General features: G+C 42.0%; 1 protein-coding gene across 1 annotated transcript in view; it reads right to left on the bottom strand.

Moving 5' to 3' along the window:
- Positions 1 to 1,344: 1,344 nt before the first annotated feature.
- Spata17 (spermatogenesis associated 17) overlaps positions 1,345 to 17,792 on the bottom strand; it is a 175,061-nt gene continuing 158,613 nt past the window's right edge. The window contains 2 exon segments of the mRNA XM_027418736.2: positions 1,345 to 1,731; positions 4,943 to 5,025. Of these exon segments, the coding sequence (XP_027274537.1) occupies positions 4,945 to 5,025 (81 nt within the window). The 3' untranslated portion in view covers positions 1,345 to 1,731; positions 4,943 to 4,944.

Genomic DNA, 17,792 nt, shown 5'->3' with positions numbered 1-17,792 from the left:
TGGTAGAGATTTGACCTCAGGCCCTCATGCTTGCAGACAAAGTGTCTCCTATGCGATTCTAGACCCTACCACGTTGACAATCAGTCTTAACTGTCACATCAGCTCCGGTAGAAAATTTCACTGTGAGGATGCATTTGGGATGGAACCAAGGGACATGAGAACCTCAGTTGTTCATTTAAAATAAACATCCTCGGAAAACTCAACCCAACCTGTCTGAAACAAATAAGAACTTTATTAGAGCCTGGCTTCTTAACAAGTCACACTTGAGAGTCACAAAACCAGGTGACCTTGTTACTGCTTCCATCTAATCAGGCCTACAAACGCATTTCTCATTTGAGAAAACCTGAGTTTGCCTTACATACCCACCACTCTGTAACTGTTGTATCTCAGCTTCAAGGACATTTGTTGTATAGCAGTTTCTTCTGAGATGAAACATTTGATCCTGAAAGGAGATCTTAAGACTCGGAAACTAAACAACTCAGAAGTTTCAGGAAGTCTCTGAAACTGACCAGCTGCCCTCGTCTCCTCCCTCTTCTAAGTTTAGAAACTTTAGGGTAAGGGTTAGGTTAGGAGGACTGCTGAGAAGACACTCCCAGACAAGCAGAGCTGCCTGAAAAGGTTTCAGGCCAACAAAGCTGCCTGTGAGCAGCCTTCACTTTGTAAAGCTGCCTGCAAGTTGTGTCTTGGGCCCTAGGTTTCAGCTTCCAAGAGTTGTCACCCTTACTGGGGTGGGCTTTCGGTGATGCAGTTGTCTTTCTTTGATCCATTTCTGTTCCTACAAGTAACCTCAATAAAACTCCCTGGCTCATCAATTTGGATTGGGATTGTATCCTCACTTTGGTTGCTTGTTGATTGTCTGTCTGGGCTGAATGAAGTTTGTTCATCCCTCTCAGGGATAGTGTCATACAATAGACATGGAGGTACAGTTGGGATAATGTGTCATTATTTCTCCCAGGGAAGAACTTTTATGCTAATTTCCTTACTATCCATACTTCAAATCATGTGTCATTCTATTTGCATCAGCTATTTTTAATTGTTGTCCAGTAACAAAGGGACGGGGACCAAAGCTGTTCACGACTTTTAAGAAGAGTGATGGGGGTCAGAATATCGTCACTTCAATAGACCCACTTATGGAACTTTGGGTAAAAAGGCTATAGTTGTTGCAGGCATTCTCAAAGGTAAAAGGCCCAAAGGTGTGTTGTCCCAAAAGATATATGAAGAAATCTGAAATATTCCACACTCCCACTGCTAAACACACCACATACTCACATATACCTCCTGTGCCCACAAAAATAACCACACATGACACATACATGTCACCTCCCCCACAAGATACACATAATCTGTAAAATGATTGTCATAGTTTATTGATCATAGTGAGTCTGGCTTATTGGTAAATATGATTAGTTTTTATAAGATCTTCCTTTGTATTTTCCTTTCAAACTAGAAAGTTCTATAATGAACCAGAAATGGTTTTAAGCTTTTCTTCTGACACAAGAGAAAGTGGGAGCAAGAGAAAGAACTGGAGTGGGCAGGGAGGGAGTGGAGGGAATGAAGGAAGAAGGGAGGGGTTGATCTTGAGAGAACACAGAGGTCAAGGATTGAGGTCAAGGTCGTTCATCATGTAGGTAGAGCTTGGACCTCTGGGCAGTGGCATCTTCTATTTGTGCTCAGGTCATCTTCATGTTGTTTCTACATTGCATCTTCTGTTCTCTAAGACCAAGCAGCACACTGGGAGAGGAAGAGCACCTTGTTAAAACTATTCTCTAAACTATTCTCTAGGCAAGAGCTCTAGCTTTAGCACTGCCCTGCATTGAGGAAGCCAGGACCCTGACATTTGTACTTATTGCCCCTGCACTCTGGTGCCTCTGAGCACATCCAGATTAGCAGTCTAGAAGATGGTGTCACTATACATGGGTGTCTAACAATCTGCCTCAGTTACTCCAAACCCCAGGCAACCCCTCCCATGAGCAGCTGGTGAGTGACAAGCAGCATCTCCAGTATGAGGGCAGTTTACCGGTGAGTGATACGGAAGTGTGGAAGGGTTCTCACGCTCTTCTTTGCCAGTTCCCTGTGACTGAGCTTATGGTTACAGATTCACACAGTGCTGACATGAGTGGCTAGGCTTTATAACTTTTTCTTAGTAGATTAAAATTTTAACCCCCAGCAGGCGAATCTGTAGCTCAAATGCTTGCTTACCACTCTTCCCTTACACACTCTTTTCCTTATCCAGTTGTTGAAATACTGTTTCCTCTGTATGATGGCAATGAAGTTTCTATGTTTCCCTTTCCCAACCCAGGTGTCCACTATACTTATTTTTCATTCTAAAGTTGAGTTATCCATATGCTGATTCCCACAGAAAGTAGAAAAAATGCACATTGCTTTTCATGTCTAACACATCATTTAATTAATAAAAACTCATCTCATCTGGCTTCCACATTTTAGCGAGAAGATAGGCTGGGCCAAAGCCTGTTCCTTACAAGACTGGGGATATTCATCAGTACATAATGCAGGAAAACTCCCATGCATGCCGCATGGGACCCCATTCATAAATACAAACAATGATCTCAGCTTCTCGTGACAGTGGAGACTTCCTGTCTGGTGGGGTGAATGGGGCTGAAAAGATAGCACAACACCGACAGTGCCCAGGGTATACTGGGTTAGGTGAAATTGACTTGGGAAAATATTAAAGGTCATAAAAAGGATCAGTTAAAAAGGCAAATGCAGAAAATTAATAATATTGCTAACTCACAAAATACTTAAAACATTAAGAGTAGTCATTAACCATTTCTTTAAATCCTGCCACAAATTTGTGTCTTTGTATTTCCCAGGCTTTTTAATTAGAACCAATGTGAAATTTGTTACTTTTGCTCTTATCTTTCACCATAAATAATTTAGCAGGTATTTTATCTTCAGAAAAAATAACTTGTGTTTTAAATTATCATGGTTGAGTAAACTGTAATGGTCCCATGTTTGTAATTGTAGAGGAAAACTATTAGACTTTACTGAAAAATTTGGTTTAACATTGCCTTTGTCAGATTAAGTGAAAATTTAAAAATAAGTTGAAATATAAAACAGAGTCTGGGAAAAATAAAGTTAATGAAAATCTTACAAGCCAGAGATAGCCACCACTATCATTTCTGATATGTATGTATGTATGTATGTATGTATGTATGTATGTATGTATTATGTAGAAATGTTTTTCAGTAGGTATGCACATGTACACACATCCATTGTTATGCAATCAAATTGCAGAATGGCTTCAAACATAGCCTTCCTAGAAATACAAGGTAGGCGCTTTATCAGATCAGTAGGTAACTTGTTAACACGTTTTGCAGAAGCATAGAATTACACCATATGTGCTGTCATTAAAGTTACTATATATTAATGAGCATCTAAATTGGTTCCAATATTGCTGCTTAGTAATTTCTTCTGAATTAAAACATTTCATCCTAGAGGGAAGCTTCTTAAGACTTAGGAAGTTCTTTCTAAAGAAGGTTTGTTAAGACTCAGGGAGTAGACAACTCACAAGTGTCAGAAACTCCCTGAAGTCAAACAGATTCACAAAGGCCTTCCCTTTGTGCAAGGTTATATACGCAGTAAGACCTGCTGAGGAGAGTAGACTCTCTATCCCACTGAGCTGTATACAATTCATGCAGCGAGCTCCAGGGCTGCATCTTTCATGAGCTATCACCCAGGTTGGGGTGGGCTCTCTGTGATGCAGGTGCCTTTGAGGTGTTCACACTCCTCTAAGTAACTTCTTGCCAGGACTCCTTTAAGCAATCAATAAACTCACTGAGTCACCAGCTTGGACTCTGGTGGTGTGACTACTTTCTTCTGTCATCACTTCCTTATCTGGCATGAACAGAAGACTGCTCGACTCCCAGAAACAGTGTCACACAAGAAATATTCCTTTGTAAAATCATTATACATAGGATTGATAAATGTTTGAGTCAAAAGTTGCACACACATATGCAACATATTATGGCTTACACATACATTAATATTCAATGGCAATAATACTTCAAACCTTGAAAACAGTGCTCCTATTTGGCGATACATACATACATATATTTTTTCTACTAACTCAGAATATTTTACATTTTCTCTCATGTATTCTTTTGGAACAGTTAAACAGTGAGTATTGGTATTTAACATCTGAACCAAATCAGAGCCTTCAAAGATATATGTGGCAAAGGAAATATGAACACCAAATTTAGGGAAGGCTTTAGGTAGTTAGGCTTTTCCCAACAGAATAACATGTTTCCTCAGCTGCTGGCTTGGGAGGACACTGGGCAACCCTCCCACTCATTTTTTATTCTTGACCTTTCCTGCCAACTGTCTTTCATCTCATACCCACTTAAGTTGTGCAGAACCTTACCACAACACTGGTCTTAGCTTGATTGCAATTATTTCTTTATCCTAAGACATCTCAGTGATAAATAGAGGATCACTGAAAGCTCATTTGGTTCTTGAATTTCAGTGGTTTGTCTTTTTTCCTGTCTATCCTGCAAACTTTAATAATTATCAGAGACCCATACTCTTTCCTATCCCTCGAGGCATCTGGTGATTCAAATAAAACACATATTAAGTAAAGAAATTTTAACTATATTGTGTTAATATAGTACTGAGAAACAGTTTAGCCTATTGGATAACACTGGTATATTTTCAGGCACTGTGTAAATCTTTCCTATGTCATTTAATTAAAAGATAAAGAATACCCCAGACTTCTGTTAGTTTTGTTGATGTATTTTTAGTCCATTTTGGGGAAGACATTTGGAAAATAAAACCAAGCACTGAAAACTGTCAGGTTAGAATGAAAGGAATTTATGGACTTTTATCTTATACAAATATGACTACAGCATTTTCAAATACCTGCACTTAAGTTAGTGGCACTGATTATTTCATATGCATTATCAAGTACTCGGCAAACAATGCATACCTTTATACAATTTGTCCAGCTTTCGAATATAACTTTCCATACTTTGAGAAGAGGTCAAATGATGGTAGAACTGTCTGAAAATCCTAGAGGAAAGAGATCAGATTACACAGAGACTCCACTGGTTCATACCGTTACCATTACTGCATCATCACTCGGCTTTACTTGAACTGTAAGGTGGATTTTAACAACTACACTTCATGTTTCCCCATCACACCCTCCACACACACTCAGCAGCTAAGATTTTTTTTATCAGTTTAAAACTTTCTTCAAATTCACACTTTTTTTTTGACAAGGTCTCACTGTAGTTCTGGCAGTCCTGGAAATCATAACATAGGCCAGGCTGGCCTCACACTGCAGTTCACATGCCAACATGGAATTTATTCACCTGCTTTCAAGAAGTGTGCAACATGATTGCCTTTGCCTTGGTTTTGGAGGTGGGTTTCTGTACTTAATATTTGGCCAAATAAACATTTGCTAACTGAACCTATGCAAAGAGGAATGTGATGTCTCTTCATAACTGTACTAGAGGTCACGTGTGGAAGCATCAGACATGGCTTACTAATTAGAAGGCATGTGGAGAAGAAGTGAGTTTTGCTAGTAGCAGACTAGCAGCATTTGATTAAGAAATGGATGCTTCCATAGCATGTAGGCTACACTACCAAAGTTGCTAAAGAGGTAGCTCCTACACCAACCCTGAATACTGTGAAGAAATGGTCAGACTGCACAGAGGTTTAATTTCTTCCTGAAAGTATGACTATTATCAGAGAAAATTCTTGCCAAAGCTTTCTGTCCAAAGAAGGTCTAGGAGAGGGCTTCCATCCTTGCCTGGCTATGAGAGGGTCCACGCTTTACTAGTACTCTCAGGAAAGCTTCAGAAGGACCCATTGTATGCCAGAGTGTCACAGAGATCTGCCATGTGTCATCAGAGATCTGTCATGTGTCACAGAGATCTGCCATTTGTCATCAAAGATCTGCCATGTGTCACACACAGAGATCTGACTCTGCCTTAGATCAGTGATGACAAATCTCAGGAAAACTTCTGCATGTGTCATTCTGTGTTTGTCTTGCCTGTGTGGCATGAAAGTTGTTGTGGACACTGCTCCTGAGTGCAGAGATAATATGTGCAACAGAAACTCAGTTAAAAAAAACAAATGAGTAACTCTGAATGAAATCCTTTTCCTTGGGCAGCACAGACTTGGTGGATTGTCTGTGGGGCTCAGCAGCTGACACCTCAGACATCTACGAGCAGCTAGAAACTCATACAGCTCTTCGTCCGGAACCACAAAGTTCTGTTGTCTGTGTGACACATGATAGTGATTTTTCTGTTAGCAACTCAATGGACACTATAACCCAGAACTGTGAGTAGCTTCAACTTTGTGAGTGTATATAACAGTATTTTATTTAACTTTCAAAACAAACAGACCCTTTCCACATGAAATGCCACAGAGGAAAGAAATGTGATAGAGGTCAGAAGGGAAAATGAAATCTTATTTTTTCTTATTCCTCATCAATCTATCAGATAGCAGTCTTTGCTCTGAAGTCACAGTAGCAGTCATGTGACCGGTGACTACAGCTATGGATGAGGGAAGCAAACGACGCCAATGTGACACGCAACGGTCTGGAGAGAGGAAAGAATGAGGGGAACCTGTTAAAATATTTTCACTGTCAGCAAGGTAGTGGTATTTGGAAGTGGACCCATTAGCTGTAAACATGTACTCCACACTCTGGAGTGACTATAAGAAAATATTTTAGTTACTGCAGCTAAGAGTTGGGAGACATGGGATATTATAAAATGATTGATTAATAGAATATGTGCTAGATAAAGAGGAAAAACAAACTAAAACTAAATAAATGTCAAGTGTAGAGGCTGAAGAGATGGCTCAGAGATTAAGAGCACCAGCTGCTCTTCCAGAGGACCCAAGTTCAATTCCCAGCATCCACATGGTAGCTCCCAACTGTCTATATTCATGGTTCCAGGGGAACTGACACCCTCACACTGATATATGTGTAGGCAAAACACTAATGCACACAAGATTAAAAATAAATTATTTTTAAAAAGGGCAAGTGTAGTGAAGAAAAAAGTTGTCATGGTGGTAGGTAGTGATCCAAATGCATTAATAATAATTTTAGATGGGCATGATCTAAATGACCCATAAAAGACAACAGAATCCTTCATAATATGGTTTAAAAACTTGCTTTAAATATAGAACACAAATAGTGAATGTAAAGGGCCCGAAAAGAAACACTACATTCACATTAGCCAAAGAAAGATGAAATAGCTATATTCATTTTGGATAAAATAGATTTCAGAATAAGCAAAGTGATCAGGGATAATGAGAGTCATTAAAGAATGCTAAAGGGGTCAAGTCTCCAAGAAGACTTGTCAATCATTAATGTGTTTGTGCCTAGAATCAGAGGGTCAACATACATGAGGCCAAAACTCAAGAGAGCTGGGAAGGAGAAGCGGATGGATTCACTATTGTACTTGGTGAATTCCATACCCCTTTATCAGTGACTGACAGATCCAGCAGGTAGAAAATCAACAAGGGTGTAATTGAACTGAACAGTGCTGTCAATCAACTGGACATAATTGACATCTATAGACTTTTTCATCCACAGCTGCAGGGTGCGCACATTCTCCTCAGATTCATACAGAAACACACCAAGATAAACTGCATGCTGGACCATGACACACTTTAACAAATTTAAAACAAACTACACAGTGCTGTTTCTGAACAGAGTAGATTCACACTGGAAATCAATGCCAGATGCATGGAAACCTCCAAATGTTTGAAAAATAGATAGTGCACTCTGAAAGGGTTACAAGTTAAAAGCGTCTCAGGAGAAAAAACAAGAGCAGCAAGGACAGAGTTGAAGACAAGGCCTGCAGCTGGTGACCTGACCAGTTTGAGAAAACCAGGAAGAGTCTGTACAACCAAATAGAAGAAGATGATCCAAGCAGAAATCTGGAAGTGAAAACTAGAATCAGGTAGGGAAGATGGCTCAGCAGGTAGAACTCCTGACCCCAAGCATGCAGGCCAGGCTCTGGACCCCAGCACCACATCATCCCTGCACTCTAGGGCAAAGACAGGGTGAAGACTAGCTGTAACCCGTAAGCCCCAGGTTCTTCAGTGACAGACCCCATGATAAAAACAGGAAACAGAAACGAATCAGACAGTTCTGATGTGGGGACCTTAAAATGAGTAGTTCTGTTCCTCGTCCTTGGAACCAGCTCTGCCTTGTCCAGAACCTGGAAATGTTCTTGTTTCTACTAGAACTTCTGTCCTGTTGTGACTCCATAAACACCAAAACCATTCAGGCAGGGACACTAGTGTGCGCTCTGGCTGCTCATGTTTCTTCTTTTATGCAGCAATGACAGTGAACAGAACACAGCTTTCGGGAATGACCAGATGCTTCATGGACCCTGGAAGGTGGACCCGAAGTTCCTGTGCAGACACAGGAATGGACAGACACATGGACAGATCATGGGTAGGACAGCTGGCTTGACCAGCTTAGTCCATGCTGCAGCCCAGGAAACTTTCCAAGCCCTCAGTCGGGACCCTGGGTCGGTGGGTGGGTGGGGGTGTTGGCCTTGTTTGGAAATGGCTCTTTCTATTGCAGTTCTACTTGCTTCCTCCCCTTGAGCTCTCACCCACAACAAAACTCACTCCTCTGCTGTCTGTGAAATTCATTCATTCATTCATTCATTCATTCATTCACTCATTCATTCATTGTTTGCAAGACATAGGAACTGGAAGCCACTGGCTGGTGGTGGCTTTGGGGGCTGTTGATGATTCTGAATAGCTTCCTAAGTTATGCTCTCCTGAGGCAAGAGAGCCTCCATTGCACCTGAGTGCCCTCTGATTTTCCCCACTGTCACCTGCTTCAGTAAACAAAGTGAAAAGGACGGAGGAGGATGCCCTGTGTCAACTTTAGGACTCCACAAGCATTGCACATATGTGTACATTGGTCTACACACATGTATACCCACACACGCAAATAAACAGACACATGTGCACATCACACATAAATACACATGTGCTCATGACACAGGGAAAGAGAAACATCAAAAACGGAATCCACTTATTTGAAAACATCAACAAAACTGAGAAGCTGATAACCAGGCTGAGCAAGGAAATAAAGGAAAGAGAATACACAAAAAGCTAATGCCAGAAGGAAAGACAGATCAAACCCTGGAAAGGACAAAAAAGAAATACAACCAGGAAGTCTCAATCAGAAACTGAATAACAGGTAAAATCTCCCAGTGCCCTGAAAGATGCTCTGCTACAACCCATACCAGGGTGAGCAGATTATCCAACCCAGCCGGTTTCTGTTTATAAAATGGAAACAATTCATTCTTTCAGTTGGCCGCAGTGGTGTCTTCCTAGCTTTAGAAGGGGGTTGTCCACCTTGCATCCTCCTTCTGGAGATGAGCAGGATAAAGTAAGGCTCTCAGCGCTCGTGTTTTCTCCTCTCAGTCCATCAGTGGTCAAAGTCTGCTCATGGTCTACTTATCCTGCTCTTTCAAAAGGCCAACGGAGTAAACCGCACTGATGCTCTGACACATTTGGAGCAATGTGATGAAACTCGACTTTGATCACACCTCCCCGTGAGTAATTGTCTTTTCAACAAGTACCCTGAATACACACATGCACATGTACTTACATATGTAGGTCAGATTCACAATGACTATACTCAGCCGTTCTGGGCTTTGCTTCCTTACGTCCTTTGGTGCTCTTGCACTCTTAATTTTGGACTTCTCTGAGTTAGGATCCTCCCCCTCCCATGCATTCAGGTAGTGTGTGGGCCTCAGTTCACAGTGTGCTGCCTTCTGTTCAACCACCGGTACCAAGACTTAATCCTGCCTAGGGCCAGACAATGGACATCCACAGTCATGTGGATGGATGTGGATTGGCCCACTGTGTCCTGTAGAAGAAAGATCTTCCAGAAACCCTTTAGTTTTATTTTTTATTTTCCAGTCTCTCATGGCCTTAGCTGGTAAGTAACTGCTAGTGTTGTAGTGGAACTACAGCTTTGGTCTCAGGAAACCTCTGGTACTGACTCTAAGTTCCATCCAAGTTGTTCCTGATACAATAAAACAGTCACCCTGCCATCGGGAGCTATTTATTTGTGAGTTCAAGAAAGCGACTTGCACAGTGCTCTTGTGGAGTCAGGCTAAACAGGGTTGGGGATTGCTTTTCTGAAAAACAACCTCATCAGGAAGAACACCGGGGATGGAGATTCTGCACCCTGCCTTGGCTGCTGCTTGTCCGCGCAGACAGTTTTTGCTATTAGGACACCTAGCCAAACACAGATCATCCACTGCCACAAGGAGCTCCTTGGGACAATTTAGGAGTCTTTGGAACTGAATGGCTCTTTGTGCTGGAATGCTGCCCAGCTTCATTTTCAAACCCAAGTCAGAATGGCAAAGAATGAATTACTTGGGCCATTCGCCCCCACGTGTAGGAACGTGAGGTCAGCAGCTGTGTGTTTATCTAGTTGTTTAAGGCTTTTCAGCAGGTGGACGCAGCCGAGAATATAAAAATTCCATGTCCACGTTCATAGTGGAATGGCCCTGCACTAGGGACATAGCCCGGAGAGTAGGGCGAAAATCAGAAGTTAGGTACATACTGACCACCTTAAATGATTTTAATATATTCAGTTTAAAACATCACAGAGAATTTTCTCTTAGAACTAAAAATTAGAGTAGATAAGGAAATCTGACTGGATGCTACATGCTGTTAGTGAAAATGATTTCCCGACTGAAACCCCCCACATTCTCTTACTAGCTAGCCCTCAGGATTCCCTCTGCTTCCCAAGTGGGAGCTCATGGGGCGGCTTCAAAAAGTATCTGATAGGCTTCATACAAACTCAGCCTAAACCAACCTTCTAAGAGTGATCTGAGTTACTTTATCTGACTCTGGAGGCCACATGCTGAGACATTTATTATTAACTGGTGTAGGTGACAGTGCTGCTGTGTTCATCGGGATGATAATGGTGGCCACTTGACATTACAGGGACTCCAAGGGTGCTTTCCCAGAAGTCTGCAGGTCTTCATCTGGGCATGCGCAGGCGTCCATGAGTGACGCTGACATCTGAGGGCCTGGTGCTTCATGAAGTCTCACCAGGTCACTCAACTCCACTTGATGAACAGCTATGAAGAGCTAGGAAGATCTGAGTATACACGTGAAGACCACCGGTGTTCTCACATGCCCCAAGACACCCATCTCCTCTTCTTCCCCTCTTTCTTCTTGGTATGGTGGCTTCCCATGTAGCCTTGTCTGTCCACAACTCTGCTACCTGACTGGCCTCAAACTCTGGCTACTGCTGCCTGCTTCACAAATGCTGGAATTGTGGCTATGCTCCAGGACAGGTCCTTCTGTTCCTCTGCCCCACAAACCTCATAACATCAGGGTCTCCACTCCTCCAGAGACAGGTGTGAGGCTTGGCTATCTCGTCCTCACAGATGACCACCCTGCGAACAAACTTCCCCTTAGAACACTCATGGTTTCAATGGCTGCCATATGACTGACGCCTTTGGCAAAGCTGCTCAGGCAGCCAGGTTGTCACACTCTTGTCACATGGGAAAGCTCTGGGATGACACCATGTCCACAGTTTTATCCAAAGTACACACAGTGGGCAGCTGTTGCTGTAGCTGAGGACGGTCCTCTCTGTTCACTCCAAGCTGCCTAGGGAACAGCAGCTTTGAGTGCTCTATTTTTTGTATTCTCCTAAATCCGCAAGACCTAGGATTTATTATAATTCTTTCATGAACCGCTTGTACATGCTTTGAAAGGATCAACTTTTCAATGTATCAACTGATAATAACACATTGTCAACCGGAACCTAAACAGAACAGGACTCACTGCATATTGCCTACTGCCCAGAGACTGCAGCTGACTGCAGCCATTGCCCAAAGGCTCTCTGAGCCATAGACTCCCAAGGCAGCTCTGCCTGCGAGCCCAGTGCACTTATAGAAGCTTTGTGATCTTGTATAAGCCACAAAATCTCTGCCATGCTCGTTACCTTCTACAACTTGGAGGCTAATGCAGGGGATCACACATTGAGGGCCAGACTGAGCTCTATAGACAGCTCTATGTCACTGTGTACAAAATAGACACATCGTCTAACAAACAAATGACAACAGAACCAGGGTCCACCACAGTAAGTACTCAGTGAGTGCCAGCTACTGTCAAAGGCACTCTTAAGTGCACATATCTGTCAAAGTAAATATGAGGAACAGTCTTACATAGTTGCTTTTCCAGGGGTCACTTATAATTGACTTGGGTCAGTGAGGGCATTTCTAAACTATAGAATTATGCATTTGAGTTGCTCCTTTCTCTGTTTTGAAGCATCTTTCTCCAGAGCTTCACCATCTCACTGTCATCTAGCTCATCTGTGTGTTGAGTCCTCACAGTCAGCTTCCCCTCGTGTGTATGGTCTTGGCTATAAATGCACTGGCAGCCAGAGTGTGAGTCAGCAGATAAGTGATGGGGATTCTTGTTTGACAGACCTATTGTATCATGGGGTACATGGCTCATAACAAAAGGGGTACGGGACATAACAATGCATTGGAAGAAATAGATGCGTATACAGAAATGGGAGCATGCACAGAAATATAGGTATAGATATCAATTTCACAGCAAACAAAACAAAATAAGACATTCAGCTAATGCTATGCTGTAGTTAGGGAGGTCCATATCCTGCTCATTGATTTTTATCACACAACTAATGATAGCATTGCAGGAGGCTGCGGTAACATCATCTGTGTATACAAAGATGGCACAAGCTAAATAGAAGGAATGCTGTGTGAGACTGGGACTTAGGGGGGCATGTGGCTTGCACATGGTTAATCTACTGGAAAATGTGCTGCAAAAATTTTCAGAGCTAATATCAGGATGGCTTCATGAAAACGAATTACAATGGGGATAACAACAGACATTAACATTATAATATTCCTAAATAAGTGTTTCTTGGTAGGAGAAAAACCAATTCTTCTGCGTAACCAGGCTCCCCAAGGAAGTTCTCATCAAGGGCTGTACCCACTAAAAGCCAGGTGACATTTCATTCACACTCGTATTCCCAGGGTTTAATTTAACACAGTTGCTGGGCACAGAGAGGGCTTTGTAACTGCTTGGCCAAAGGCATGGCTGAACAAATGCACACATGGGCTTAACCCTGCATCCCTTTGTGGGCAGCACATCTTCAAGCCTGTCTTTCAACCTGCCTCTCTAGAAACGTCACCAGAACCCCAGTGTCAACTCACACACTGACTGAAGCCTTTAGCATCCCAACTAGCAGATCCGGCCTCGTATCCCTTCACGGCTCTGATAACCTCAGTCTTAAAAGTATTTGTAAGATAGCAATCAACAGGGTTGGGATTGATTATATGAGCAAGAAGGAAGTATCAGACACAAATATCAGAGTTGTGTGGCCAGGGGCTTTAGTAGTCTTGTCTGTCTTCCTGTGCCATCATAGTGCTGAATACATTATGCATATGCAATTATACATAAATAAATCTGTAGGCCTTTTAAGGAAATAGAAATGTAGGCCTTTTAAGTGTGACCCTACTTGGCAAGGAAGACAGTACCTACATTTGTCAGCAATCAGGGTATTATGCCTTTAATGAGTTGTTCATGGGACAAACAACTGCCACATGGATCCAGACCCTTGACCGGCAAATCAGATACTACTCACTTGTCTTCCCCAATGCAATGCTTGCAGTGCTTGCACGGTCATGTGCAGGTCAGGACTTCAGTCCTGAAGTGTAGTGCTATGATGGCTGAGTGCTTTGAACCAAAGGAAGGGGGCTCAGGAGCCAGAGCCTTCTACAGTCCATCTTAGACAATAGAACTCCATTTTCCAAGGCAGGCCATAACAGCTAGCACCCTCCCCACCCATGCCAGTAATAAAATCTAGACATGATTCTAACTTCCTCTCACCTTTCTGTGGCAGCATTGGCCATGGAGGAACCATCTGACCTATCTTGTCTACCAGAAATATCAGCTCCTAAGACTAATGCCGGAAAGGGCCCTGCCCTCTACTTAAGAGAAATAAATGTTAAACAGAGAAGCTAAGAAACACTGAAGAGATTGGCTCTTCTGGGTTTCCCTCTCTGCTTTTAAAAAATTCTATCACAGCATTTTCTCCAAGCTCATTTCTACATGGTTATCTTTTCTTCACAGAACCTGAATATCGGTGCAGACTGTGCCCATGGGTATCTAGAAATACAGTTTTAATATCCTGTTTTGTGGTGACCCTAGAGAACAGGACTACTGCAGATAATGAGAGTAAGGGGCGTACTCTATAGTTAGGTCAAGTTCTTTCATGACAAATTCATTGTGCATTAACTTCCAATAGAACATGGCAGTTGCTATGCCATCTATGATAAAAAAAAGAACGTCAGACAAACCAGTGGATGAGCATGAACAAGATAAACAAATGTGCATATAGTCTGTAACTAATTCTTCATGAGTGATAGCCATATATAGGATATTTCCCAATCCAAAATGTTATGGATTAAAAATGCTTGGGGTTATTTTCGATGGGAAGGAATTTTGGAATAATTACATATATGTAACTCAGTACATATCTTGGTGATGGGTCAAAATACAAATAGCAAACTCATTTATATTCACATGCATAGCACACACTTAGCTGAAGGTAATTTCAAAAACTACTTTGAATAATTCTGAACACGAAACAAAGCCTCACGGGATGGAACTTTCTACTCATGATGTCATTTTCACCAAAAAGAGTTTCAGATTTTGGAATTTCGGATCAGAAAATAATCTATGTAGATTATAACTTGAAATTTAGTTTCAAAAGAAATATTTTTCAAGTCAGGACAATTTATGTGAGGTAAAAATGGGCTAATACATAAGGGAAACATTGTTGAGCAAGCAGTGTGCACTCTCGTGGCTACTTGCCAAACCTGGGTTCACACCAGACCTCGGAAATGATCATGTTTGTTAAGTTTACTTATTTATGCTCCCATTAAAGGATTGATTTTAAACATTCACACAATCTTTTAAGAGTATTAATCAAGTGACTGCATAATCCTTGGCAGTAAGAAGATAGTAGTGGTTAAGTCAGACAAAATTTCCTGTCACCATGGGATGAAACTTGGCAGCAATGGGGGACAGGTAAGCAGCAGATATAAGGCAAAAGGGGACAACAGGCTTGGTGAAGCACCCGTGACTTCCAATTAACTGTCAGGGAGGGGACCTGAGATATCAACTCCCAAGCCTGAAATACATGAATGAGCGATCCTGCCACTCAAGAGCACAACCACACCATCGAGTTTGTCACTATAATACTAGTGTCACATCAAGTGACCAAAATTAAAGTTCCCCCTAAATATGGTATCTTCTGAGGTAAAAAATTTCAACTGAAACTTGCTAGCGCCTTTGGTATTTGCAAGGCAGAATGCTGGTCAGCGTGCAGCCACAAGATTAACGGTCTCTTTAGAGTAGGCTGTGCCCGAGGGGTACCCTGGCCTTGCACACACGAAGGGATCTACTCATGTCACTCCCTTGACAGTCACAGTCCAAACCGTATGCTGCCAGCATCTAGCATACCCACAGGAAGAGGGGGGCAACAGCTCAGGAGTGAATGAGTGCCACCCGCTCATTGCAAATCCTCACAGTGTTTTTATGCTCCCAAGCAGTGCTGCCTGAGAAAGACACCGGGAGGTAGAGAGGACTGTGGGCAATGGTTATCTCTTTCCTTCATTGAGCCTCCAAACAGTGCCTAACACCAAAAAGAAAATTAGAATCTTGACATGTTGTCTGGGCAGTTGGGAATTTGGTGTGTGTGTTTGTGTGTGTGTGTGTGTGTGTGTGTGTGTGTGTGTGTGTGTGTGTGTGTGTGTAATATATGTGCATGCAGGTAAATTTGCCTGTGGACACACACAGAGGCTGGAGGGCGGCATGGGTGGAAGGATGTCAATGGGAACTGTCCTTCTGTTGCTCTCTGCCTACGTTATCTCCTTGAGACAAAATGTCCCTGAATCTGGAGCTCCCTGTTTTCAGCTACTCTGGCAACCAGCAAGCCACAGTGACCCTCTGGTCTCGGCCTGCCTTTCCCATCGCAGGGATTATAAGCAGTCACAGCCATGCTTGGCTTTAAACAGGACAAAACAAACAGAAACAAGTTCTGGAACTCTTCCCTTGGATCCCATGCTTGCACAGCAAGTGTTCTTACTCACAGACCACCCTCTGTGGCTGTGAACACTGATGGGAGAAGTAGCCCTTCACTAAGAGGACACATTTTTCTTCCACTTTTCTGGAATTTATTATTAGCTGGGATTTATTATTAGTTCCTGGCTAGCCAGAGGGCAGGCCTGTGCATAGCACATATCATGTGCAGTTTCTAATTACCTTCTAAAAAGGTAAGCACCCTTAAAACAATAAGCTGGCTAATTTAAAAGGCAAAACTAACTAAAAGGAAGGGGAAATTTCTATGTATTTTAATGGTTTTAAAAGTGCAAATATTCCCCTTGGAGTCAACTAGTCATCAGCTCCGAAGAGACAAAGCAATCCTGCTTCACTCCCTCCAGAAGAGGTTCATCTGGTGTGCACGCAGATTCATCAGACACTGTGAAAGCAATCCTGCCTTGCTCACTCGCGTCATAAAAGCGGTTCATCTGGTGTGCACGCAGCCTTCAGCAGTGTTTTCCACTTGTTGATTTAAAGCTCTGCTGTGAGAATGCATATGATGATGTGAGGTATGAAAACCAGGAAATTAGTCTCTCAGTGGGGAGCCCGCTAACGACGCTGTTTTAATCTTATCCTTCAAGCACTGGCAGAAAACATATTAATTGTGGTTTAATTTATGCAACAAATATTTCATTGTAATTATGCTTAATTTTTGTCAGGCTATCAAAATGTCAATAGTTCTGACAGTGTTTTCTTACAAGTTTTGTCAAATGAAAGAACTGAAAATTAAGCACTGTTTCTGAGAGCAATGGTGAAAGATTTCTAATTACTGCTTGTGTTTTTGAAAACTTGCCAGTCTAGTAATCCCAAAATAACATCTGGGAGCATGTGAACTTGAAGTTTTATTCCTCAATATTTATAATTCTTAATAATATACATGCATCATTAAGATAATGGAATTCCCACTGCAAATTTTCTTATAATTATAGGATATCAATAACCGTCATTAATGGTGAATGTTCTCTATAGATATGATTTTGATAATTTCTCTCAGGAAGACTAAGATGGAAATAAGTGAACTGATTGCTACTGAGACAAGGCCCTGAGGAAAGAGCCTTCACCATCAGCACAAATGGGAAGCAACACATCAAATGACCGAAGCTGAATGGTGTTAATTATACGTAACAAATGTTTATTATTATGTCCTCAGTAGATGGAGATCCACCCAGACATCAAGTCTTACACAGAAATACCACTTCCTCTAAGAGAGCCTCTCTTCAGATACGAATTGAATTTCCCTGTGCTGAAGGCCTCTTGTGAATCTTTAGCCATCCCCATATCCTTCTCTGCTTCTTGTTTTACCTCACAGCATCCCCCCTTGAAGTCTCATACAACCTATCAGGTGGAAAGTTGCCTGGGGAAAAGCCAGGCCCTCTATCCATAACCTTCATTGGCTGGATCCAAGTGTACAGGAAGGCCTGTGGTGATAAAAGCCTGCAAAGCACTAGACTTTCTCATTTATATACTATCATTTTCTGTTATAATGCTATATGTTATCATTTCAAAAGCCTTTCTGTAAAAATGTGTAAACTGTGTATTAAAATTATTTGTTGGAAGACTTAATTTTAACATGGCAGAGTAGTGAATTTTTGTCCTGTTCAGTCCTCTCAGAAATGCCTCCTCCCAAATAA

The sequence above is a fragment of the Cricetulus griseus genome, chromosome 5 (genome assembly GCF_003668045.3).
Source record: "Cricetulus griseus strain 17A/GY chromosome 5, alternate assembly CriGri-PICRH-1.0, whole genome shotgun sequence".
Taxonomy (NCBI): Eukaryota; Metazoa; Chordata; class Mammalia; order Rodentia; family Cricetidae; genus Cricetulus; species Cricetulus griseus.
Note: the sequence above shows the minus strand (reverse complement) of the source record. Positions and strands in the feature narration are given on the sequence as shown.